Raw genomic sequence first — 27,280 nt, 5'->3', positions numbered from 1 at the left:
TAAAAAAGAAATTTTTACTTTGCAATGAAATAGTGACTATGAAAGTTTCATTTTCAGTTAAAATTAAAAATGGGGGATATATAATAATAAATGGGAAACCAAGCGGCTCCCTGGAAAGTGCGTAATTTTTATTTCATATATTTCTAAGATAATACCAAGCAGGACATACTCAAAACCACAAACCTCCAAGATATCATGAAGCAAAAAAAAGGGTGTTTAAAAAAAAAAGAGTAAGTCCCATCCTCCCCACACATGCTCCTCTGAATTCCTCGCAGGCCACCTTTGACAGTCGCTGGGGTTGATACCTCTTCCACTCGCACACTAGGAAGAAGGGCAAGTGAGACAAACTAATCTGCATTTCTAAGTGCAAATAAAAATAAATCCTTTAAACTACTGCCTATAAAGTGAAGTGCCAAATATCATATTAAAACAAAATAAAATTATCTTTCAGTTGAGCTGGTTAACATAGATACAAAGTTGTTCATCAAACTGCTAAGCGTGTAAAGAACTTTGTCACAGTTTTACGAGTAAGATTCAAGTTGCATATTTATGAACAAAGGGGGTTTTCTGCAGAAAGAGGCATTTTTTAAAAAAACTGTTTCCATATACAGTCTCTGAAGATGCTAAAGAACGCAATTTAACACTGAACAGAGAAAAAAAATTGTGCATTTTCTCCTCTGAAGATATTAGCTTGAGCATTTTAAAGAAAAAAAAAAAATTAGTGATTTTTAATGCTAAATTGTAATACTTAAGACCACTCTTGTGAAACCTGCTATGACAGATTAACACAGACAAGATACTGTATTAGAGATACTATAAGATCTGTAATTGGGTAAAGCACAAAAAGTTGATAGATTTTAGCATCCATCACATCTTACAGGATGAGTTACTTTGGAAGCTGTTCTGTAAAATACACAACAGCTAATGAAGAACCTGAGCTATGACTTAATTTCTACATCTAAAATCAAGGTCAAAACTCAGCTGTTCAGCCAGATGCTTCACCACCCAATGCAAGAGGGATATAAGCCCAGACACTTTGTTCAAGCTTAGAAGTCAAATGCGGACGCAACAGATTTCTGGTTCTATTTATGCCTGAAAAAGCCCACCTCCTGCAAACACATCCAGGATGGAGATGCTTCTCTGCCTTTAATTGTTGGTGATTAAATGGTAAGATCATGCATTTCAAGTACACAGTTTAGATCCCTTTATCATAAACAGGAAAAAAAAAAAGTCTTAAACCCTAACAGAACTCTGTCGCAGATGAAAGTATTGACACGGTAATGATTTAGTAAGAAATCTAGGTTTATTAATAACTAACAGCAATTTATTATTATAAAATAATTCAGAAATACTGAAAGAAAAGGGACTTATTCACAGATTCTAAAATGACAAGACTCACACTAACTTACTTAACAGTACCTTAATTTATATATATATATGCGCATACACAAAATGGACAAACACACGGAAAAAGGTATTTGGATTCAGTAGAATAAACACAAAACAGACAAACACACACAGAAACAAGTATACGTACCCCCCCCCCAATAAACAGAGAAAGGACGGGTGAAAGAGAAGCTAGCTCAAAGAAAATTTCCCTCTTGAGTTTAGAGCAAATACTCACAATGCCTTGGCATTCCTCAACGGGCGATAATTGAGACTCGAGCGGGGGACTTCGCCCTGGCCTTCCGTCTGGAGCAGACGACACCTTACGGATTTGGTACCTGAGAGGCGTCCCAGCTCAGGGGAGGTTCTGGTCACAGGCCCGCTGCGATCCAGGAGAGCTCCGAGGGTCTCCCTGATGGTCGCAGTTTATAGGGTCCAAGGTAATTGACTTTTGTCAGATACCATCTGGTGCCTTCCAGCAGTTGCACAAGAACTTCATGAATGTGCAACTCTGTTATTGTTCCCATCTGACCCCATCCCAGGCACAGGTGTGCCAGGCCCTTAGGAGATGATGGGCCGTTATAGCCGTTTCCGAGCAATCGGCAGGGGGCAGGAGCCAGGCTCGTTAACGTTATCAGTCCTTATCTCTGCAGACTGGTGTATAGCTCGGGGGATGTGGGTGGAATCGCATGTAGCGCCAAGCAGCCCAACAAAGAGAGGCAGGGTGTGTGTGTGTGTGTGTGTGTGTGTGTGTGTTAAGAATTGCACCACCACAAACTCTTCTCAAGAAAATGCAAGATATGATAAAATCCCCTTTTTCTGAAAGGGGCTCCAATCCCCACCTCCCTCTTCCCAGGAAAACACCGTTAATCTATAGGCAATTTCAGACACCTTTGTTTAAACTGCTTATGCATCATGAAGTGAGGATGCGTGCTGAGCAGTTAAGGTATCAAGTATATATAGATTATACAAGCTATTAATTTCTTTTATAGAGTATCCTAACATAAACAATTGCTCAGACTGAGCCGAGAGCAGTTGGCCACCAAACTGAACAGAAACAAGAAGTGTGCGTGGGGGGAGGTTAAGCATTTAAAATATGCAACCATCTGCAGCATTTGCCTAGGACTGCCGATACATACTTTTAATAACAAGCCAGATTGCAAGAGGAAATCTCTTTTAAAAATATAGATAACAGATATCGAAGTAGAGATCTATTAAAACACTGCATCTGCAGCAGGGTATGAGGTAAGAGCCCTTGCCCTCCGTGTCAGAAATCTGCGAGAATGCGGGGGAGGAGTTGAAGAAACAAAGAAAGAAATCATGCAGAAGTAAGCGCAGCAGATGAGAGTGTTGCTCTAAACTCCAAATCCCCAGCTCTGGCAGCCGAGATGACGTCTTAGAAGTTCCAGCTGAAAGAGGTCCTTGGGTCAAGCAAGCTAGAATTGCATTTCATAGTTTACTTGAAGCTTTCTGTATCTGCGCAGCTGACCGAAGCCTCACTACTTACTTTTGGAACGAAAGACAGAACCTACAGGGGTGCTTTTTCTCCAGAGGGCACAATGAATGCAAGGCTGGCAAACCACGCTGGAGAGGGCCCTGCATTCTCAGACATGCTCAGGGAACACAGGCCGAGGGAGGTATTTCTCAGGTTGCTGTGGTCTATCACACCGCTATCTTCTAGAAGAAGTTATAACATTAGAACAACACTCCCGTGGGACCTGGATATTTAAAGGTCAGACAACCACCCCAAGCAAAGCCCAGCATTTTGCAGTATTTGTTTTAGAGTTTAAACACACAGAGGCCTAATATAAATGTTTTATTTAAAGTAAAAAGTGTGCACAAATAAAGGGAATGATTACACAACAACATTCAAGACCATATTCCGTATGAAACAGGAAAACAGTAGTGACAATATTAACTAGCAGAGCACCCATAAGAATCCAACTTGCATACAAAAAGGAGGTTGCTCCACATAAATACATCATGCTTCTGATGCAGACACTTTCTCCAAAAGACAAAGCCTACTGCACTGGACTGTTTACACCCAATGTCCCTTCTGAATATTTATGACAGTTGCTATATGCTTAACAATGAAAAAAATAACTGTTAATATCATGGCACTTTGAAGAAAAGGTTTAAAAATGGATTTACAGTTATTTAAGACGTTTGTCACTTAGAGACATTCTTAATGGTTAGATATGTAAATAGAAAAAGTTACCTTTTCTGTGACATTATCTATAAAAAAAATAACTTTTGCTTTAAGCAAAGACAGTGTTTTATTCCATTACTCTTCTGTGATGAACAGCAGAAATGCCCTTCCTTACCTAAAGCCATTTTATTTAACACCTCATATGAAGTTAAGCCACTGCAGAGACAAGGCTTTTCTTGTTTGCTTTAGATAATTTCCAAGTCTAATATCAGTTAAGTCCTGATGTCTAAACTAGTCATGCAGGTGTAGAAGTTAGAGGCTAAGCAATTAATCACAATTTTAAAACTGCATGCAAGCAGTTCACTTGACATGAACTAAACATGCTGAAGTTACTAGCTGCACTTGAAAAGTAGGTCTACTCTGATATTTTAACATTTGAAAATATATAACTTGAGTTTAAGGGAACCTGTTTTTTAACAGTGCGGAGGTTCAATGCTTCCCTGAAATTGAGGCCTCTTCAATCACTTCCCAGTTCTGAAAACTCAGCCCAATACCTCAAGAGTTTCCCATTCACGTTGCAAAGAAAAACATGAACTAAAATACCACACCACGACACTGCTGTGTGTTTGTGCAATCTCTCTCCTTGAAGCTAACATGTAAGTGAAAAAAACATACACCAGAAGATTTGTGCTATGAATTTACAGTGTCGCCATACAAGGATTTTCAAGGAGAGACACTGACCAAGCAGAAGTCTTATTAAAAGCTTCAGATAAGGTTTGCTAACTTGTGCTTACAGATACTTAGATCTGCTTTCAGTAACGCTTAGCTTGCCTTATAGCTCATACTTACATAACACAGATTCTTTTCTTCAATGTCTCTTAATCCCTTTTCCCCAGAATAATAATAAAAAAAAAGTGGTACATTTGGCATTTCTTCAGCCTTAGACATTCAAAACTGTTTCTTAAACATTAAAAATAAGAATTATCTGTGCTGTATATTACACTGTTTACTAACATGAAATGTAAGAATCACACCTCCCAAAAGTCCTAGTTTGAACCATTCTTTCAATTCATTCCAATCACTTTACTATTAACTTTGAGTCTACTACCAACATGTAGGGTTCGATTGTGATTACAAATCACCATCTACAGGTGAGGAAGTTAAGGGAGTCATTGTGGACAGCACCTATTTCTTCCTAGATGTGCTTTTTCCACTGGCAAAGTCAAATGCATTTCCAACAGTATGGCAATAAGATTAAAAAAAAGGAAACAAATGCCCTCATCTAGGCCATAGCTGTAACATATGCAGTTCTGATACAGTTAAGACAGCAAGTGTAAAAGCAATAAATAATAGAATGATGTTCTACATCCGTCAGTATTAGCTGCCCGTTACTGCTAAATTACACTCTGCAGATTTTAACTTTTCAAAGTATTAACTGAATTCCATTTATTTAAACTGACACTTTATACCATGTGCAACCCTCACGGAAAGGGACAGGCTCAGAAAGGCACTCTCCATGTATCAGTGTACAATTCCTAGTGTCTAATTTCAGAGCATTATTGAGATATCATTATCTCCGTTTGAATAGATCAATATAGCCTATGAAAGCAGCCATTCTTGGCCTCTTCAGTTTAAAAATCTGCTCTCCTTCCTGTCATTTCAATCTGAAGAGAATAACATAGCTCTAAGTCTAAGGAGAATAGGGAAATTGGATGTTTAGAAAGAAAAGATTTCGAGCTACAGAAGTCATAAGGTCTTACTTGTCTCGCTGGAAAAATGGAAGTCCTTCAATGGTATTTTATTATATCCCTTAATGCAATTTGTATTCTTAAAGCAGTAAGAAAACTTTGTTTTATCAGAATGCTGTATTGGCAGATTATACAGCCAGACCCCATTGTTCAGTCAGGAGCCCCAGAGACCAACTTCTATATTAAAATTCAAGTTTGGCAAGACTGTTGGAAAGTTTAACATTTTAAATCTGGCAGCCGAAGGTTCAAGCATAACAACTGTCCTGGACGACAATTAACAAAAAAGAAAATTCGTGAGGAATTCACACTAGGTGGCAAAGGGTAAGATGTTCAGTTACTCATTTTATGCAAGTGCATCCAAATGAAGAGATGTTTATCCATGCAGAAACAAACAGAGTAACAATTGGCACAGTCCAGAAATGGAGAATTCAGACACATTCCTCAGCTGACATCAAGAGAGGATTTATATATTCAAAGCCTTCAAATTCAGATTGATCAATCTTCTTCACAATATCACTATTAAGATTAAAAAACAGCCATTAGTTCAGCAAAATTAAAAAGGTAACAATATTAACTTATAGTTTGTCTTAAAATTTAGACCTGTACAATGGATTGCAATTGAGAACATTTCCCTTCTCTCTTTTGTCCCATTCCATCCTTACAGTTACTGCTGGGTTTTTTTTTTAGCCCCTATAACAGTAACAAAAAATAAAACCACTCAGGAGCAGTGACTGAGCTGCTCGCACGCACATATTCTCCCCACAAAGCAATCTGCAAGGTTTGCAGTTTTAAAACTTGCCCAAAACAGTCAATTTTGTAAAAAACTGAAAATATTAGGATGTGATAAATACTGCAACCTGCATGAGCAACTTTTCTAAACTTTATTTGTACATTATGCACATACAAAGGGATGAAGGACATTGGATCTCAGACCTAATTAAGGTGCATAGGTAACAGTTATCATTCACTGTTTGTGCTTACCTATACATGAACAATATACAAAACCCTAGAAAAATTCTTGAAATGCGAATAGCAGTAGCTCAGTCAAACTGGAAAGGCCCTTCCCTCCTCATTTCAAATCAGGGTCCCTCAGGAGTAAGTAACCACAAATCCACTACCAAACCCAAATGCATTACCATGGATATTAGCAAGGCTTTTCATCCAGGATAATCTCTTTTGACTACTAACAATTTAAAATACCCAAACAAGCCAAACAAAGCATCTTCTCTTGCTCAGAACACCCAAGATAAATTCAATTTAAACCTAACATTCTAGAAATCTCATGGCTTAAAGCTAAAATAAACCACTTGACAAAACAGGTCTTTTCCTTCACACGTTCATTTCTTGCAGATGATACCACTAAAACTTGTAAAATAGCACTTATTCATCTTTCCCTGAACTAAGATTCTTTATAGCAACTTTCCCACTGTTAGTTGATTTTAACAGCATGCCAGAAGACAATACTTAATCCAGCCATATGAAGTCTACTATGAGGACACATAACGATTTTCTCCAAACTACCACAAGAAAATGTTATTTACTGCTTTACGTATCTTCTATGGACTACAACTACAGCTATTAGATGAAGTTTTATAACTCCACTGACTTATGAGAACTTCTTAAATTCTACATTACTTACTCATCATCTGGAGTGAGCTGCACAGGTTCATTGGTGAATTGGGAATCAAAGTTATCCAGACCAAATTCTCCAGATATATTTGGTTTAAATGGAGGCACCACTTGCTTTTGCTCCATCTAAGAATAAGTGCACTTAGTGAAACCAAGAACGAGTTACAAGCTATTGAATTATTTTTAAACAAGGCTGGAAGTTACTATTAAGTTTCATTTGTATACTTTCTACAAGTATTTCATTAATCTACCGTACTCATTGTGTGTAAAAAGGGTAAAAGTTTTTGAAGTTTTTACATCATCTCTCATGCTAAAAAAAACGTTGTCAAGCCAGCATTGTATACAAAGAAAATAAGCCAAAATATAATGTATACAAAGAAAATAAGTGGGCATTCACATACCAGATCCCAATCAACATTGCGAAAGAATGGATGTCCCTGGATATCTGCAAATCCTGTTTGAGGATGGCAGCCTAAACGTTCCTTTGGATCCTGTACAAGGAAGAAAATATTTCTAAATGGGTGCCATGGCCTACACATGAATAAAATACAAGTGTTACAAATTCCATGAGAAATGAAACACCACAGTTACAAGGGATACTGAAGAACTAAGCATTTTTTATTTTGGCAACTGTTCCAATTTACTGTCTGAAATAGGCATGAATATATGGAAGCCTTTAATGGAATTTTATATAAACAACCATGCCAGCTTTCTTCACTTGTATTCAAAACCTGTTTAAACATATCATATGTTTCAGAGCAAACTTGGTTAGATGAATTTGATTCATCTTGGTTAGTGAATTTGATTCTTCTCCCTGCCCGCCCCTCCCTGAGCAGACTGACTATGCCAGGCAATCACACTGGGATAGTAACTGCGGGTTACCGATAAATACAGTGGAAAGAAGGTTATTTTAACAATACAATTCCATCTCCATGTACGTGTATGCACACATGCACACACAACCAAGAAGCAGTGCTCTTGAACAGTATTACTTTCTTAGAACAATTTAATCAAATCTGTTTTCTCCTGTACCTCTTCCTCTCCACTCATCTAACACTCACTAAGTAAAGGCCAGCATGTGCTCGGACTAGTCCACTACCACACACACACATTTGACTCTCTGGCTGGTTGGCTACCAGCAGTGAGCACATACTGCCTCTGCATTTCCCTCGATGAAATCATCAGCAGTTGTCAGAGTGATTTGCTAAGCTGCTTCTCTTCAAGAACCAAAATAAATCTGGTAAGTTTGTCCAATTCCCCAGGTTAAAGAAATCGCTCTGAGCATTTCTAAGCCTTTGAATTTGAAATTTATTCATGATCCCAGCCTCAGAATCTGAAGCCTTGGGTTTTAAGATAAGTATCTAGAATAGGTCTCCCAGCCCCACTGGAATTCTGCTTTAGCCTCACACTTTTTGTACCCTGTTTATGGCAGATAAAGTATGTCTATTACACATCAACTAGTCAACATGCTTTTAAAAAAACAGCTGCTCTTAAGAAGTCTTAAATAGTCCCTTTTAGCTCTTACCTTATTAAGGAAACTCTTTAGAACACCTGCTGCTTTAACAGAAAGGGATCGAGGAATTCGGATCTGTTTTTCCAAAATTACTGCAAAAAAACAAGGTTCATATCAGCCTTTGCATCTTTAAAGTTAGATTAAAAGTACATAGAAACAAAGCACTGAAGTGTAGGAACACTCATGGTACTTACCTTGGAAAAGATAATCTTCTGTGTTCTGATCAGGATTGTCAGAACTCCCAACGATATCAAAGGGCGACCGGCCCGCCATCATTTCAAACATAAGCACACCAAGTGCCCACCAATCTACGCTGAAGCCTAGAATTCAGAGGAGAAAACACTACTGCAGATATTTTGGAGCAAAAATACCAACACTTTTGGGGCTACAGACAGGCATGTTTTGAGAAGAAAGAATTAATTCAAAGATACAAGTACTGCCAGTCTTTCTGATTATCTGAACAAAGGAGAGGTAACAGTTGTACTAGACATTACTTGGCTCATTATGTGCACAATGGAAGGAAATGCTGTACAAAGAAAAGGAAATGCAAAAAGCTTAAAGGTTGGTGTCAAGACCTTAACAAAGATTTAGATAATATTTAAACCTAGTCATTACTAACTAACATGGGATTGGTTATTCAGAGCAGGGAATAAGGACAAGGAGGAAGTATGTGATTCTTAATAGTAGCACGACAGTCATTTATGGAGCTAAGCATATCTGTGGTACTATTTGCTGCTAAAGAAAAAAATTCTAACAGCTAGGCTGGGGCTGATAAAGTCTGGTTGGCTTAGAAGGTTTGTGGTAAGGAAGGAAGAGGTGAAGCCAGTCTGAAAGAGACATTCAACTGAAATAAGATAGTACATTTAAAAGTTACACGTACTTTTTTAAAAAAATTGGAACTAATTGTAGAACTTGTTAAAATCTTAATGGAAGAAAACCGATCAAAGATCTGCTTGGCACAGTATTGGAAGCTTAGGGGGAAAAAGTAATAGGAAACACACACAGCAAGCCCTCTATACTCTCTCACATCTCTTGCTTCAGGAATCTTGTGGACTTCCTGAACAAGCAGTTGCACAGACAATTTTATTTTTAACACTGAGATTTGTGAAAGAGAGATCTACTATCTAGGCCCTTTGCAGTATCTAATACTATCACTACTGCCAAATACAAGCTCCAGACCTGAACACAATTCAAGACAGCAAGTATATCATCAGTAGTATTTAAAATAGTTATTAACAATAATAAATTTGGAAGACTCAAGCTATTCTTCAAGACTGATAAAAAAAATTAAGATGTGGAAGGCATGGTATCTTATTTGCTTGGTGTGATGTTTTCTGTCCTTCCTTTGAAGGGTTTATTTACTTTTTCAGACAGGATGCTGAATTAAGAGTGACTTCATGTCTAATGGAGATTTATACTTTCTACTGCTAAACAACTCAAGTAAGGAGTAATAGACAAGGTGAAAGTTATATGGCAGCAGTGAGAAATCCCATTTACCATAATCCTCTCCCCGGAGAATTTCAGGCGCAATATAGTTTGGAGTCCCACAGAATGTGCTGGTTGTGTCACCAGGCCTCAGACCCTCCTTTAAGAAAAGATGGGAAGAAAATACTTCAGTTAGCCAAAGATCCCACACTCCCCCTCTGCTAAGAACTTAGTTTTGAATTAAGCATCCTGAATAAACCGCTTTCGTTTTAGTAAAACTATACTTAAATCTGTATGTAAATGAACACAAATCACCGCTTGTTTCAGAAGAAACCAAGTAGGTTGCATCTAGAGTCTCAAGAGGATGGCACGTACCTACATGATGACAACATCTGTTGAGGTTTTAGTCAGTAAGTTCCACCACATCTCCAGCGAGAGGCAAATGGGAATAAGCGAGGCATGGTGGAACAGCTTACATGACTGGGGTGTTGCAATGGACAGACAACAAGCTTTTCAGAGAAGAGCATGGGATGCAGAATGGTGGGGTTGGGGGGTGTAACCCAAAGAAGTTGTGCAGTCTTCATCCTTGGAAGTTTTCAAGATCAAATTGAATAAAGCCCTTAGCAACCTGGCCTGCACCCTCTGAGCAGGAGGATGGATTAGACTTCCTGCGGCCCTTTCCAACCTGTATTAGATTATGCTTTTCAGTTGCTTAGCCAAAATTACAGCATTTAAAATACTTCTAATAGATCAGCATAATGGCAATTCGATGGCAAAGTCAAACTGTACTCCAGTGTCTTTGTAGTGACAGCGTTTTTCTACAGAAAATGGGAAGTGTCATAGAATCCAAATGGGAGCAAGCGTGACTGATATATTTCAACCTCTTGCTCTTTTTGGAATCAAGTTATCTTGACTATTTCAGCCTACCCCTCCCATCAGGTTGATACAGCAGCTTTATAAAAACATAATCATTATATATATGTAGTCTGTGCACTTCAGCATTTTTTTCTCTATTTACAGAAATGAAATGAGTACACAGCCTGTCCGCACTGTGTATAAATGAATACCTTGACATTTCACATTTTTAAGCCTCTGCATCTTTTAATTCATTACAATTTCTTAATTGTTGATTTTACTGATTAACAAGGAACTAGATCTTACCTTGCACATGCCATAATCTGTGAGTTTAATATGCCCTTCAGAATCTAGTAGCACATTATCCAGCTTTAAATCTCTGTAGATTATCCCTCGTTCATGTAAATAGTTCAACGCTAGACTGATTTCAGCAGAATAAAACCTAGTGTAGAAAGAGATATTGATTACTCAGGTAATCAAAACCCAAACCACAACAACAGTCTTGGCAATATGACACATCTAAATATAAACCTATGTATGCTCATATTTTTCATCAGAGAAATGGGTAAGTTATTTATAATCATACAAATGTTTCTATCCACAGTCATTTCAAAAATTATTTTTAATTAATATTAATGTCTACTGAAATCATCCCTTTCATCTCACCATCTGAGATGAAGCATATGCACCAAGAACTCAGCATTTGCCTGGACAGCTGGTAGTGGTTGTTGTAAGAGAAACACATTGATATCATTAGACCTTTAAAAAAAACCCCAAAAACAAAAACAAAAAACCCAACACACAAAAGTGTTTTTCTAGAAAAAAAAATATCAGACTGAAGTCATCTAGGGTAATGCTAATGCAAACACCACCTAAGTGCTTCCTATTACAGTTCCTCCTTGAAATAAAAATATGGTAGCTTGCAGCATTAAAATGAGTATGCAGTTTTACATTTCTTAAATCCTTAACATCTGGACAGGATTTTCTAGCTCATCATCATTATCTCTGCACTACTGCACAGTATCAGAAAACCAACTGTTCTGATGCAAGAAATCTTGAATTAGACATACCTGGCATGCTCCTCTGGCAGCTTTCTCTGCCTCTGCATATGAAACATTAGATCTCCTCCATTTACATACTCTATAACAAAGAATAACCTGAAACACACAGGAGTTTGTTACAAATGATTGTATACAAGGCTGAAAGAGGTCTGAGATGTTACAGGTCTGTTATCAAACAATGTCAATTCAACTCCTCCCATCTCTCTGGTAATATCGCCGGTTTCGCTATTTTCCTTCACTTTGAATAAATTCCCAAAGTTAAAAATCAAGTATACAAAGTTTCTCTACATAGTTCCTTTATTGCTAAAAGAAATAAACCATTACAGCTACTGCTTGTCATTACTATGTATGTGACTATATAAATAGATTCACATCAGATTCTATGACAAACGAGGGGAAAAAAAGTATTTTCTTTTTTCTTCTCATTTTCCTTCCTGATCCCTTTAATCTCCTTTGTTTCTGGTTAATGCTATTAGCATATTACGAATACTCTTTCTTCTGACTTCCCTCCACTAGTTTGTCACCTATTCAAACAGCAAGGATGTTGTTTAAATATACAATAACTATAATTTATGTATACTGAAAAATGTATATATACTGAAAATTATTACTGTATAGAATAGTAATTTATTAGTCTACTACAATCTCTTCTATAACAGAGGAAAATAATAATTTTCTTCTCTATTACTGTTTTCCTTTTTAAAATTCAGATTCTATTTTCCAAGTCTTCCTCAGAGACTCATCTTCAGAGAGTCCATGAAAGTGTCAGATAAGTTTCCTCATTTTTTGTACTTCTAATTTCTCTCTCCCTAAACCTTTTTTTCCTCCCATTCTAGGTTCTGTCTCCTACCTCATATCATTAAGCCTTTTTTCCTACCAGCTGCACCTCTCCTCATGTCCAGAATCCTTCCCATCGTACCTACCAGTACTTTACATTCTTCTCCATCTCACCAATATGAAAAGCTTAGATGACGAACATGGCCTTTTGCTCATAAAATGCTACAATGATTTACAGTACATTGACTTTTGCTGCCTACCTAACACTTAACGTATTAAATGGGCCTTTGTGGTGCCTAGCAGTATGAAATATTTTTTGAATCAGACTATCTTCTTATTATCTTATGACCTTTACCTGCTTTCTGTCTGGAAGCAAGAGTGTAGTCCAACAAGAAAGGGATGATTTGAAGCCTGCTCAAAGACGTGTTTCTCTGTCTGAACCCAATCAATATCCTATTCATTTAAGAAAAATGACATTCAGAAAAGGATTGTTGCACTTCTTAGGTCAAGTATTAATGACAATTAGCAGAAAGATATTCAAGTGTTTTACCATCCTTGTTTTAACTGTAAGAAGTTAAATATTATATAGTTCTGCAATGTGAAGTAATACAATTTAGCATACTATTTTTTTTCCTGTCTTGAGTGTCCTGTACTTTTAGCTTTGTTGTGTAACTACTTAGGACTGAAAAAACACTCATCTATAAAAGATAAACTGATGCACACAAATGTAAAGTAGCATCAGGAAATGCAGAAGAAATAAATGGTAGATGGAAAAATAAATGCAAAAGCTCTTGGATAGCAAACCACAGTCACTCGAGTCTTTTCAGAGTAGCTCAAAGAAACACAAGGGAAATCTTCAGCAAAAAGAGGTGTTTAGCAGTTTAATAGTGCAATTCTGTTAGTTTCTACTAATCACTGTATGACCTACAAACAAATTGTTAAGATGGACGTCCAATTTAAAGAGCAATTAAAATAACATTGTGAGTTCTCCTTTGTGACAAAAAACCAAACCTGAACATATGAACACCAGACTCCACCCCTTTCTTTTTCAGCCCAGCAAGCCAACATAATAGGAGAGATAGGGAATACTGCTCCAAAATAATGAAGCAAGCCAGGCTTATTAACTTGAATTCTGCAGGAGCACTGTTGCAGATGGTCCTGATCACAAAAGGAGACGCTGACAATAGAGGCAATGAGGCTCATGACAGAAATCACTGGCACAGGAGGGCAGCTGTGAGCTATCAGTCTGTCAATAACGACCTCAAAATTGGTTATCTCTATTGTGAACCTTCTATAGTATAGTGTGTATAAGAAACGCACATATAATTTTCAATTAGTGTTGCAGACCCAGAAGCCTGGCTCCCGTTTTGTGGTAGATACTGAAGCTCTTTTGAAGAGCTGCCCGATTTACTGATAAAAAGCTTGCCTACCTCATCGTCATTGACGAGCTCTTTCTTCACCACTTTCATCGCATAAATGCGTTCAGTTTTCTTCAATCGAACAAGCAGTACTTTAGCATAACTGCCTCTTCCTATAACTCGGAGCAAATCAAAATCCTGAAGACCCAGGCTGGAGGAAGCTTTGCCACTTTCTCTAATGCTCATTGCCTATTGATGAAGATAATTTGAAATTAGTAAGCAGGCTTGCCAATTTTAACAACTGCAAAATCTAGCATTTCAAACCAAACAGCAAAATTAATATAAACAACTGATTCAATTAACACTTGTTTTTCTTAAAACTGGACTGTCCTGGAAAGGAACATGAGGGGAAAGAAAGGAGGCAGAGGAGACTTGACAGATAAGAAACAAATTAAACTGGAGGAGTTTGGAATACCTTCTAAGTCAAAGCACTTCTATACTTTCAAAATCAAAGCACATCTCAAGTCAAGGCTCAAAATAAAACAGCTTGCAAGCCATATGTGCATACACCTGAGTGAGCAATCCAAATGTGCTTTATGTACTAGTGTTCAGTTTGTGACAAGTTAAATTACTAACATCTTGAAACTGAGAGACAAAGGCTTTAATCTCTGAATACAGCTACCATGGTTACGATACTTTACCTCTTTTTCTTCACCAACGTGGTCCAAGCTCTCGTGACTTGAGGGATTGTACGGAATCACTAGAGGTGCAAGAAAAACGATTAGACTGAAGCGATACAGCAGTGTTTTCTTTTGTCTTAAAATTTCCACACACAAGAGCTCAGAGAGATACACAATTTAAATGCATCTAAGTATTCAAAACTGTTTGATTCGGTGCTGTTTCTTTTTTAAACCACCAGAATTATTTTTTTTGCAATACTGCATTAATAAGCAGATGTGGCTAATATAAAACCCTGTAATTATGTTTGGAGTTCTCTTCAGATTAAATTTGACTCCATGCACAGACAATCTTGTGCAGAACAGTGGTTTGTTTGGTGTTTAACCTGTTCATCATCTATATCCAAATTCAAGTGTGAGGACCATCACTCTGCTGCAAGAATTAACTTCTTTGGCTACGATTCAGTAGAAAGCCCCCTGTTAAGGGTTTTTTTTGTTTGTTTGATCAGGACATTTAAAGTACACAGCTTACTGATGGAAAAGCATAACTGACAGCCTAAATTCTTCCTTTTTAGCCAAGTTTCTTAAACTGATAAATATGGAAAACTAAGGAATTTTTGTATTTATATCCCACTTCACATTAAGAAGTCGTCCTATTTTTGTTGTCCTATGAAAAAAAGTAATGAAGGGGTTTTAAAGTAATTTTACTTAAAGTTATTTCGCTTCATTTTTAAAACCCAAATTCATGTTTAAGCAACTTAAAGAGTAATTTAAAGAAAAAAATTATTCATCTTACCCGATTCTACATTATCTGGATGCACTGATGATGGATCCATAGGCATTATTGGTTCCTGCAAATATGCACAGGGTTTTTGTAATAAACTGTCCAAGTGTGAGACACATTATTTTAGACAGAATAAATGAAATAAATGATCCCTGAGGAATATAACCTAGCTACTTTTTAACTTGATTAATCATAGTTACTACTCTAATCCCTACACAATAAAAGAAACCACTGCAGTCCTTATTTTACCTATTTTCTGGAAGTTATGACACATTTCCAGAAGCTGTTGAAGTGATAATGTAGTACAACAGAATAAAGAACTATAGCAGATGACAAATGAGACAGAAAAGCTCAAGTACTTCAGCAGTACATATATCAGTCCCATGAACTCACAAAATGTAGACTTGTAGCTGTCTGCTTTTAATGTTAAACCAGGAGCAGTAATCATCTGAATTTTTCTGGGGACTTGAATTTTTTGGAAGAAAAGTCAAAACTTCTGCACTTCATCTTCCTTTTCTGTAAAATGGGAAATAGCCTAATAATCTAACAGATATTTAGAGAATTTGGTTTACCTGTGCTTCACTTTGAAGATGTCAATTAACACGTGTGCGTATGTATATATACGCGTGCTATGTAACAACATCATGAAGGATGAGATAAATATCAGTTATATGTTCATATTTGACACAGGAAAAAATATCAGATGTGAAAATTAGACTCCTGACTTGCCACTAAATTGCCATTCTGCTAAATGAATCCCAAACTTTCTTGCAAAGTGTCACAGTAAACATAAAGAAAGATGTTTCATCTACTGTGATCATTTGCAGACCATAGTTTGAAAGCCATTAGTATAAAACAGGGGTTTTTGACTGATTGGTTGGTGGTTGTTTTTTCAAGACAACCAATCAGATGAGTTTTACTTACTGGTTGTAGTGTATGACGGCCACATTCAGTATTGACAAGTTTGTGACACTTCTTGTGAACGAGGAGTTTGCAGTTGATGCATTTATATCCCTGGCGACCCAGGCCCCATATTCGGTCAGTGCAGATGGCACAATGAGCTCTCTAGAACAACAAATCAACAAAACCGATTAAAGACCAAAATGAAAAACTATTCAGCTACATTTTCATTAACAAAAAAACATAGGATAGGAGATCAGAGAGATCCCTACTGAACTTGCCACTATACCAAGAGTCTCTATGTGAAAAGTTTAAGAACGAACAGGCAGATACAATACAGAGGAGCTCCCAAATACAACTGAACAATACGCAGCAACTGCTGTACAGAAATTGTGCATCTACATGGAAAGGTGCAGGCAGAGGCAGCCTCTTCTGCTGCACACAGACCCAGAGAGGCATGAGCCAACTCCAGGCCAAAGCATTGCAGCTGAACCAGCAGGCTGCTGTGATCAAGCTAATTTGCTCTGTATCTTGTCATCTCTCTGTGTAGATGAGTCCTACATTTGTACAGAGGAAGGCAGCAGAGCAAAAGCTTCAAAACATTAAATCACCAGATAACAGGAATTGGAAAGATCACCACTCACTGAAGGACAGTCACAAAACAACTCAAACGAACCATGAAAACATGGTGCCTATGAAAGCAAAAGTGGAAAGTTAAACTATGGTGCCTTGACAGCCTTTGACCAGGAAGGTCAAAAAAAAAAAAAAGCAGAAGTTAGGTATGAAGGATGCTCAAGATGAAGTTTAGTGGAGACAATCTCAAGCATTAAGCACACAATACACTAAGCTTAGAAAAGAAGGAGAGATTATTGAAGCTGTCAAGGAACCTGGCTTATTCAAATATCTTGGGTTTGGTTTTTGCTGTTGCTTTTTCTAAATACAGCAGATAGCCTTCTTGGTCCTTAGCTAATTATATTTGACATTGCTTCTTGAAAATATTACAAATAGCTTGTTATTTTCAGTTGATTACATGCCATAATAAGCAGGCCGTTTGGAGAAACATCTCCGTTTTCTCATTTAAAAGTCATGAAAGCAAAGTCCATGCAGCGTAAGCAAGTTCAGACCTTTTTACTCCCAGAAGTTAAAGAACTGAAAATGTACTTTCAGTTCACAGTCACGTAATGCCAGTGTTCAAGTTTGCCCTCTGGGAAGATTTTAAGGGAACTTTTATATGATTGATATAATGGTTTCAGAGTATATGTAAAGTGAATTGCAACCATTTTTTTTTTTTCCTAAGTTCCTCATAATTTAATAACAGGTTTCCCAAAACTACATGGTTACCAAAAGTCTAAATGCTATAGACAAACAACAAAAATGAGAATGAAACTACCTTATGATTTTTCAAGGCAGTGACATTGTAATTACGAAAGTAAGACATCCCTGTACGGTGGTTTTAAGTACCCAACAAGAGTCTCACCCTGTTAAATCGTTTGGCTTGGAAAGTGTGACCATTTGCACAATAGAGCTTTCGCCACCGGCGGGCGCCTCGGCGATAAATGGATTCTAAGAGGAAAAACATATGATTATATCCATAAAAATATAAACACAGAACTATAACATCTTGTCATGGACGTTTCTGTGTAGAATGATTTGCAGAGCAGTTTCACTCTTGCAGCTTCCAGAAACACAGAGTAATGTTCCAAGTATCTTTTTTTCTTAAGTTTTGGAGAAAATTTTAAGCAGAATATCCTGATCAACTCAAAGTTAATTCTGCTCTTCCAAAGTTAAAAGGAATAGTGAGTCAAGAGAAGGAAAACTGCCCTAACAATACAAACACTTGTGAGCAAAGTATGCACTACCTTACCTAAACTTGGGGAGGAGCTGTGGGGAAGGGGAAGGAGGAAAGAAGGTGAATTTCAGGAGCATGCCCTGGTTTATAAGATTGTTTGCGCAAATCCTCCAGTGTTTTATATCCACAGCTGACACTGTTTGGATTTTTTAATTTTTATTTTTTATTACTAGAGACATGTCAGGAACCAAAATTGAAAACAATATACGAAACTACACTGCGTCGCAAATCTATTTCTGATTCAGCTTGCAGCCTCATTTTTTCAGAAAAGCAGCATTATCCATACCATCAAAGTTAACTTTTAAACACGCACATTTTCATTTGTCAGAGACTTGGATATCAAGCTGACAGATGTGTGTGTGTGCATAACATACACATGATCTCTTACAAAACTTTAAGACAGAGAGAAAAATTACCTCTTTAATGTCTAGTACATTAGCTACCATAACTTAGGTACTATCAGGAGTATTCTCCAAAACCTCTAAACATCAATTTAAAATGAATTAACCACAGGTCTCTAAATGGTGATAGAAGTCATTACCATTGGTTACAAGCCTTTGTTCACATTAGTCAGCCAGCAATCTGGCAACTACCAAAAAGACAGGAATAGGATAAAAAAACTGTCACAATAGAAGAGGCAAAAGCAAGGAAAGCAGAGTGACATGGATAGTTAACAGGAGTGTGAAATGTTTATTAACAATGATTCAGAAGTGACAAACAACATTTAAGTTTAGCAAGACTTTCTATTCCTTTTAAATATTTAATTTGCAGAGATTTGCATTATTAATATTCATAAGTGTAGGATGCCAAACCATATAACATCAAGATCTAAAACAGGAAATCTGAATTCCTGATTTTCTGTACGTCTTAACTGAAATGCCTACTTACTGTCTTCTCCTGGACAAGGCATGCCAGGCCGTTCTGGTACGCAGGGAAATACTGCAAGAAGGACATTGACTTCTGATTAATTTTTATTTCAGAGAAAATACAGATTTTACACAATACTTTTGAAAGGCACTCAACCATTTAGGAAGACAGCACAGACTGCGTTTTAACAAAACCTTGTGCAAGAGCAGGTGAGCTGAAAAGCTGCCACAAAACCCTTTACTGGATGTAACAGCAATATACATGAGAAATACAAGCAAAAAGCAGAATAAACCAAGTTATTTCCTAAAGAAAGTAACTAGAAAAAAGTAACGATTCTGGTTTCTCATGTGACCAATCGCAGTCAAAATTTGGAAATCTTTAATATAAATGTACGGTATTATGGTGTCCTAACAGCTACATATGATCTTGTCTACAGTAGTCATTTTTTCCAGTTTATTTAGCTTCAGTAACTGTCAACAAGAAGAAGTATAAGTGGGGAGAGAGCCCTGGCACTGGTTTAATCAGAATTTTATCAAACACAAAACTAAATGGAGAAAGGGTAGATCAAACAGCATACTGAAACATATATACAGAAACAGATATATATACATATTATATATGGAAACAGATCACATGCTTACACTTTTTAACTGAAAAGCTGTCTCTTCCTTCCCAATGAGCTGATGGTGAATTAGATTTTTTGCATCCTTTTACAGAAGGACCATATAACACACCCAGTAACATTCGTTACAGAGATCCCCTGCTTTTCTGCTAGAATCTCTGTTAAACTGAAATCTATCTTCTACTTGTAAAAAGTTACAAACAGTAAGAAAAATATACTGCAGAAGCTACCAAAATGGGCATATAACCCTGAAAAATAAAAATTGAACAATTACATATCAAACAAGGGCACAATATTATTAGGCTCAAAACCGGTCTAAAGTACTTAATTTCAGAAAAGTCACACTTTTGACTAATCTGGCATCACAAATGGAGCTCATCAGCTTTTATTCCCCCAATATAGATGCTGCTCTAAAGCACTTATCAAAGTGTAAGACACTGTACTATGTATCTTCTACCACTCATTGCCAGCAAGCACAGGAAGACACTTGGGATGAATGAATGAAAGAGACAGGGGCTGTCTTTCATCAATAAACTAACAGCAAAGTATTTTTTCCTCCCTTAATTTAATAAAGAACACTGACAAAGTGCTGACAGCTAAAAAGTACGGTGCATGGTCTTCAGCATCCTCTTGACAGAATGCTACAACAGGCTTTAACTGAGGAGGCTGGAACAGTGCAGAAGAGACAGATAACACAAGGTAAAAATTCCACTTCACAGGTACAAATGTGAGAATACAGTAAATTTCACCGTACCATGAATTAGAAGCTCTGAATCCTTGTTTAGTTCGTACAACCGAAAGGCCTCTTCTAACTCCAGCTGAGAAGAAACTGTACATGGATCTCCTGTAGAAAGAAAAGAGAACAATCCAAAACACAATCCAATTAGTTCTGTGCCATTCAACAGTTCCCTCACAGTCGGTTCTAAGATAATTACTGTAGCAAACCAGAACAATAGTGTCGTGTGGTAGTATTTATTTTTAACACTGTTCAGAGAGTACATCTGAAAATATAGTCATATTGAATGCTTTCAGGCAAAATAAAAATATGAGCTATTCCCAAGAGGCAAGCAGATCATAATCACAAAACATCATTGGTCTGGTCTGCTACAAGCATGGTTACACATCATTTCAGTACAGGAGGTGCAGGTTATCTTCCTGCACCTAAAATCCTTCTAAGATTCCATTTTGTTTCATGGATTTTTAATTAGAACTGAGTCAATTCTATATTCACAGCTGCTTCAACACTGCCAAAACTTTAACCAGGTTAGACCTCTAGTCTTTCCTCAAACCTCAATCAAGACATTGGACAAATCATGTAACCTAAGTGAAAACACCCCGTTTTTCTGATTTTTAACTACTAGTTTCACACTCTCAGGACTATTTGAAGTAAAATCCCTTAAAGAAAGGGCACCAAGGCAGGAAAAAAAAAAAGTGTGGGTTGTTTGGTGGGTTTTTTTTATTTTTCATAAAACAGTTGCAACTTTTGTTGACTATCTGAGATGGAACAGATTAAAATACATGCCAAATGCTTGTATGATAAAAGTTTCTCTGACAAGACTGCATTGGATTGCTTTAACATATCTGTGTTTCAGAAGTAACAGTTTAGGACTGACTAAGGTCTCTTTGTAGATATCTACTTCATGTTTCTAAAGAACTAACCTGTATCCACAAAGGTATTTCAGAATCATTAAACAACACTTAAATATATCAGGGCAATTTTGGCACATAGGTAGGTTTAAAACCTAGGGACAGTGGGATGTGAGGGAGAACAAAGGAGATCAAGCTAAAGATCTGCTGTATTCAGGATCAGGAGCGAGAAGGACCTTAAATTCTAGACTTGGTTCATACTCTGTCAGACACACAGCCTGAACTTTACCTGTTTCTCAAAATTCATCTGAAGACTTCATGATATTTTAACTGACCTCCTGTGTCTGTTAGTGTTTCGAAACTGCTATAAGGACTGAAAAGAACAGCCATGTAATAAAACATTTTCTTCGGTGTCCAATGCAGATTAGTAACATTATAAAAAAATTATCTCCCCAAAAGACAAAACCTTGTTCAAAATAATACTACAACTGAAACATTTTCAAAGCAATGCTGAATCTGAATCATCACCACCCCAAAGAAAGAAAATATGTCTGGTTATTAGTTCAACTTTCTTTTTTTTCCCCTCCACCTATATAAGATGTCCTGTGCAAGAACACAGGATTTATCTCTGCCTGCTCGCACTCCAGCATGTGAGCAGAACAAGCTTCTTTCTAGTCAAAACCCCATGCAGCAAGTCTACTGTCATATACCATTTCCAATTTTTAACAGAAATACAACTTCCCACACCCTTAAGTGGTCAACTGGTTGTGGGTAACTGAATTGAAGAAGGCAGAACAATTTCCATCTCAGCTGAACTGGATCAAATCTGAAGTTTTACTGCTTTGAGTCTTCAGTCAATACTATGGTTTGAAAGTGAACTAGCAACAGTCTATTAACTATTTGCTTTTTGTTTTGTACTACAAGATACCGAAATTAATACAGGTGTTGCTTTTCATTAGAACCACACACCTAGCAGGCAGGGGGATATTTAAAACTCACCCTGCAAAAGTTTTCCCAGTTAATTTGTTTTGTTTCTAATGTATCCATTATTTTCTATTGCTAAAATATTAGTAATAAATGTAAACTGTCCATTTGCAACATTCTGTCTTTATTCTTTTCTGCATGTCATAATCCTCAAAACTACTATTTGAAGCCAGCTGTAGTTATTTTTCACCGTATCACCTATCTGGACATCACACTGCCAACTCACTGCACAAGCTCACACAGTACAGAGCATGGCAGGAGGAGAAGGAACAACTACATTTATTCAGACTCACTATGACAATCAACAAACCAGTTTTTCTTCATTTGTTTCTGACACCTGTGCAAACAGTTTTGTGTTTCTCTTTGGCAGAAGAAAAGGAGGCTCAAGAACATACACCATTCGTCAAACTAGGATCAGATGGTTTATAGACATCAGTAGGAAGCTGCAGAATTAAATCTGACTTGCACATTAGTTTGTTACTGGTGATCACAATTTAGCTGACAATGGCAATAGCACAGAACTGATCCTTTCCAACACTGCCCTCAGATTCACAATTTCATTTCAAAATCTAAAGGGGATAGCAGAAGTCTTAATCCATTAAGGGTTTTCAGTGGTGACTAGGTATATAAAACAGATGAGCTCTTTCCACAAGATCAGACTAGTAAGAATTTCGCAGCCATCTAAAGAAAGCTGAGATAGTGTCAAGGAAATGCTTTTGAATTACATAGCAAGAAACAGACTGAAGACAAACACATTTCATCCCATAGTAAGTACATTTCACAAGACAGAGGTAAGAGGAACTGACCACATACAGATAAAATAGAAAATTGTCTAAAATCATGTTAATTCTATTTTCCAGTGGAATCAACCATTTTTTTAAAGTGATTCCACTCAACTAAATTAGGTCTGCCTTTGTGTGCCACTACTCTGTGAAACGGAAGTGATTATACAAGACACTTCACATCTTGCAAAGGCTAAAAAGACATTTAGTAAATGACAAATAAAAATTTCAGTGAGTAAATAAATCCAGTTTAGTGACACATCTGATCAAGCAATTCAGTAAGTAGTGAAAGGCTGGCCTAGATACCATATCCTGTCTTTTACTACAAGAAGCATGGATAGTAATATAACAAAAATCAGTCCACTGTACACACATTTCCTCACGCTACTATTAAAGAGTGACCTATGGTTTTAGTGAAAAGTATGTGATACAGGAATTCTCAAAGAAAACAAATTATGATTGTTCTGAAAAGAATACCAACTGAAAACACGAAAAATTGGTGGAGAGAGGAAAAGAGGAGTCTGGGGTCTTGGCAAGAAGCCACACATTGTAGATGCAAGATTTACTCAGAGACAGGGGGGTTTTTTATTAAACACACTCCTTATCACCAGATTAACTTTTTCACTACTTATATGAAACTGGAAGTCAATGATTAAAGCAAACAGATTGCTTGGGAAAATTGAATCCTATGTGAATACATGAAAAGAAAATTAAGTCAAACTGCATCATTCTTTTTAAAAACTTGTCTCTAAAGAGCAGAAATTGAGACAGAACTGTTCCTTCAAGTAAACCACTGAACTTGCACAAAAATTTCTACAAATATTTCATTAAAAAGATATGCACTTCTTACTATGACTGACTCTCCCTCTTCAGTGAGAAGACTATTATGCTCCTCAAAATAAAACAAAACAGCAAGCTTACTATGAAGTAAACGTGCAACTCTGCACAGAAGTCTGGTCATAAACATTGTTCGTTTTACTCTACTGAGTCTGTCTGGTGCAAATAACTTATGAATGGTGAGAGGAAGAAAAAAAAAAGAACAAAAACCTGCTCAGATTCCCAAAACCACAGCCCTAAACACACCTGTCCCATACAGCACTCCCAAAAATCAGCTTTGGTCCATGTTTAGCTTTAAACTGTGAATAAACTGGCACTTGCCCAATTTTGAATGGGAAAGCTGTGAGAAGGGGAGGAAACACTTCTATAAGCATCATTTATGCTAATCACTGCATACAAATACTAATCACTGCCGACAAATCACTGCACATTATGGCCTTTTATGTACTGCATCAAGTACTTAGCATGCTAAAATAACTCAGCAGATATTTCATAATTCAGACTTATCTTTGGTGTAGCTCAAAACCTATGTGTAGAATACACCAATTCCACAAAGAAAACAGAAACTACAAATAACCTTTTCCAAAAAACTACTAATATATACATACAGCTCAACTGGACTACATCTGTTAAGGAAAAGGGAGAACAGACTGAACTTTTTTCATCCAAGGAAAACTTTAACATGGATAACATAAGTGCTAGAGATGAGCCAAGGTTGTTACTACTACACTTTGATCAAAAGCTACTTGGACAAGCAATTTCTCTTTTAATAGAAGAAGTTTTACTAATAGTTATGTGTTAACAGAATTCAGATTGCTAAAGTAACAGCTGATACAAACACTCAAAATATAATGGTTTTGGTTACACATACAATTCAACTATAAACTTATATCGATATGGTAGATAAGTACTGTAATATGTATCATTTAATGTTACTTTAACTCTCAAAGATTTAAGACTTAAGGGAACCATGAGATTCTTCAGCAGTATAAGGGAATACTTTCCATTCCCTTCCTAATAAATGCAACATTGAATTCATATTTTGATAATGAATCAGTTTTTATTTATTTGGTAAAAAAAGAGCTCTCCACACTAAGTTATTTGAAACAGCAACTTTTCCATTAAGATATACGTACAAAGGCACTGGATAACCTTTTTTTTAGTCATATTTACTATTTCTAAAAACATACCTATGAAGTATGTTTGATAAGCTTATCTTATGAAGGCAGAGGGAAAGGAAAAGATGAAAGGGAAAGGAGAGCTAGACAGTTAAAGAACATATTGATCAAATATTTATTATGAGACCAAGAACCAAGCATCGATTTACCTTCTTCATCAATCCATTTCATGGTGAAAAGCTGTTCATTGTCAAAGGAGCACATATCTCGAACTTCACTGCACAGTCCCTCGAATGAGATGGAAGGTTCAAAATATGTTATCATGATGTCCCTGAGCAAGAGAAAAATAAGTTTGAGAAATTATACTGTAATATGTAGCTTTTGATCATCACCTCTAATGCCTTCCATATACCACTAACATAAAACTCATCCCTGCTGCAGCCCCCTAAGAAATATTAAAGTAATATTAGTAAACCATTAGCACATAAGTTCCCCTCCTACAGCAAAGTCAGGCTCCAAGTGATTTTTATTACCAACTACTTGACATTTAATCCTCCAGATACTTGCTTAAGAAAAATAAAATATTTAAATGCCAAAAATAACTATGAAGTGAGTTGCAACAGAATACTAAACACACATAGAAATAAGATATATACCAGTGGAAACCAAAGAATGAAATGTTGCAAAGATTTTGAAGGACACTAACATATTGCTGGTTTTGCTTGCTCATTAGTAGTTATTAGTAGTGAATTTTAATTCTAAGTATATGCCTCTCTGTCCTCCTTCCCTGTCACTGAAGAGAAGCATCACAGATCTCTTTTTAAAGGAACTTTCAATATCTGGAATATCTCCCCTAATCTGCTAGGAAAACTGTGTAATATTTTTCATTAATGTATCATAACATCTACACAATCAAAATTTAGTTGGAGAAGATGCATATGTTCTTACAATATTTTGATTGTGGAGAATTAAAATTTACTGCTTTACTGTTATGCAGAATGGGGATTCCTGTTTTAATTAAGATTAAGATTTAGTTAACCTAGTGTTTTAAATATGTTAACATAAAATGCCAACCCATTGTCTTGGTATTTGCTGGGCTGTAAAAGGGAACAGGTTGCAGTCCTTTAAACAAAGGATTTCAGAGATACAGTTCAGAGAAATGTGGAGAGGGGAAAAAAAAAAAATTTAAAAAGAGCTATTTACAACACTACTCTTCAAACATCTCATATAAGCCCAATGTTTGAGCTATGAAACTAATGTTCCCATAAAAACTTCAGCCAGTTGGGATTTGTTTCAGTTGGTGCCAGTTGCCAGCACTAGTTGGTGGAGGGAAAGAAAAGTTGAAGCAACAGACAAAATTTGTATCTGGTCAAAATTAACATCAACATACCTACCAGACTGAAGTGTACATATGCAGCAAGTTAAACGTCTTTAAATCACCTTGTGCCAGGGCAGAGTGGTATCAAGAAGGTGACTTAACATAGCATAATGTGATCACTGAACCTGAACCACTTTCAGGAGTGGCAGAGAACACACATGATAAACATGCTTGCCTGAGGCGCCTTTAAATTCAGCATCATGAATAAAATAAAGCAGCAATTTCTAAGCACTCTAGAACAGCAGCTTGCCTACTTATGGATTTATGAGCATGATCGGCATTAGTTAGGGGAAAGACTCCAGTAAATGGTTACGATAGTGAAATGACGCCCCTTCAGTAATCTGAATAAAGCAGTCAAAAAGCTGCCACATTATGTGGTTGAGGAATTGGCTCCTCTTCTTTCCACACGAGACAAAACACAAGACAAAACAATATTTGGACCCTGGTATTTAGACACAGTACAGTACTCTGGGGCAAATGGGGCTTTGTTTGAAACACCGGATCGTGCCCATCCCACAAAGCAAACTGTGTTCTCTCCGATACAAAAGTCTCCCTTTGCATCCTCTCTCTAAACACACAAACTGTGAACCCAATGCCAGTGTTTGTCTCTACAAACTGAAGCAGATTTAACAGTGCATCGCTGTTACAGACAGAAGGCATCAACCAAAGAGAAACCCACGAGGCCGTATTAGGAGGCAAAGCCTTAACCTGTATTTCCTGTTTTTCAGGGAAGGAAATAAGGCACTGCTTACTTAGCAGCTTCACCAATTTTGTGCTGAAGTTTACCATCCCTTTATTTATTCACATTTTAGTGCAGATGTATTCACTTTGGAATATTTTCTTAGACAAAAAGTTCAGCTCTGAAGGGCAGTGAGAAGTCAGAGTTAAGTATTTTGACTACTGCTGTTTATTTTGTGATTGAACTAGTCAGTTACAGTAGAGGGTATGTTAAAAGAAGTCGTGACTAAATGGCTATTACTGTCAGACAGGTAAA

At 36.8% G+C, this 27,280-nt stretch overlaps 1 protein-coding gene across 3 annotated transcripts in view; it reads right to left on the bottom strand.

Annotated features, from left to right (window-relative positions):
• Nucleotides 1-3,187: 3,187 nt before the first annotated feature.
• Nucleotides 3,188-27,280, bottom strand: part of PRKCI (protein kinase C iota) — a 30,535-nt gene continuing 6,442 nt past the window's right edge. For 2 of the 3 annotated variants that reach the window (XM_074878493.1, XM_074878494.1), the window contains exons 2-18: nucleotides 25,118-25,239; nucleotides 20,355-20,444; nucleotides 19,000-19,050; nucleotides 17,740-17,825; nucleotides 16,287-16,427; nucleotides 15,375-15,429; nucleotides 14,603-14,661; nucleotides 13,974-14,150; nucleotides 12,899-12,996; nucleotides 11,776-11,862; nucleotides 11,012-11,147; nucleotides 9,923-10,010; nucleotides 8,620-8,745; nucleotides 8,438-8,517; nucleotides 7,314-7,403; nucleotides 6,923-7,038; nucleotides 3,188-5,799 (exon numbers count right to left, since the gene is read on the bottom strand). In XM_074878493.1, coding sequence (XP_074734594.1) covers nucleotides 5,712-5,799; nucleotides 6,923-7,038; nucleotides 7,314-7,403; nucleotides 8,438-8,517; nucleotides 8,620-8,745; nucleotides 9,923-10,010; nucleotides 11,012-11,147; nucleotides 11,776-11,862; nucleotides 12,899-12,996; nucleotides 13,974-14,150; nucleotides 14,603-14,661; nucleotides 15,375-15,429; nucleotides 16,287-16,427; nucleotides 17,740-17,825; nucleotides 19,000-19,050; nucleotides 20,355-20,444; nucleotides 25,118-25,239 — 1,690 coding nt within the window. In that variant the 3' untranslated portion in view covers nucleotides 3,188-5,711. Of the gene's footprint in view, nucleotides 5,800-6,922; nucleotides 7,039-7,313; nucleotides 7,404-8,437; nucleotides 8,518-8,619; nucleotides 8,746-9,922; nucleotides 10,011-11,011; nucleotides 11,148-11,775; nucleotides 11,863-12,898; nucleotides 12,997-13,973; nucleotides 14,151-14,602; nucleotides 14,662-15,374; nucleotides 15,430-16,286; nucleotides 16,428-17,739; nucleotides 17,826-18,999; nucleotides 19,051-20,354; nucleotides 20,445-25,117; nucleotides 25,240-27,280 lie in introns of those variants that run through there. The other variant, XM_074878495.1, reaches the window with a different exon arrangement.

This window comes from Strix uralensis, chromosome 9, assembly GCF_047716275.1.
Source record: "Strix uralensis isolate ZFMK-TIS-50842 chromosome 9, bStrUra1, whole genome shotgun sequence".
NCBI classification, from domain to species: Eukaryota; Metazoa; Chordata; class Aves; order Strigiformes; family Strigidae; genus Strix; species Strix uralensis.
The sequence above is the reverse complement of the archived record's forward strand: the minus strand, read 5'-3'. Positions and strand labels throughout refer to the sequence as shown.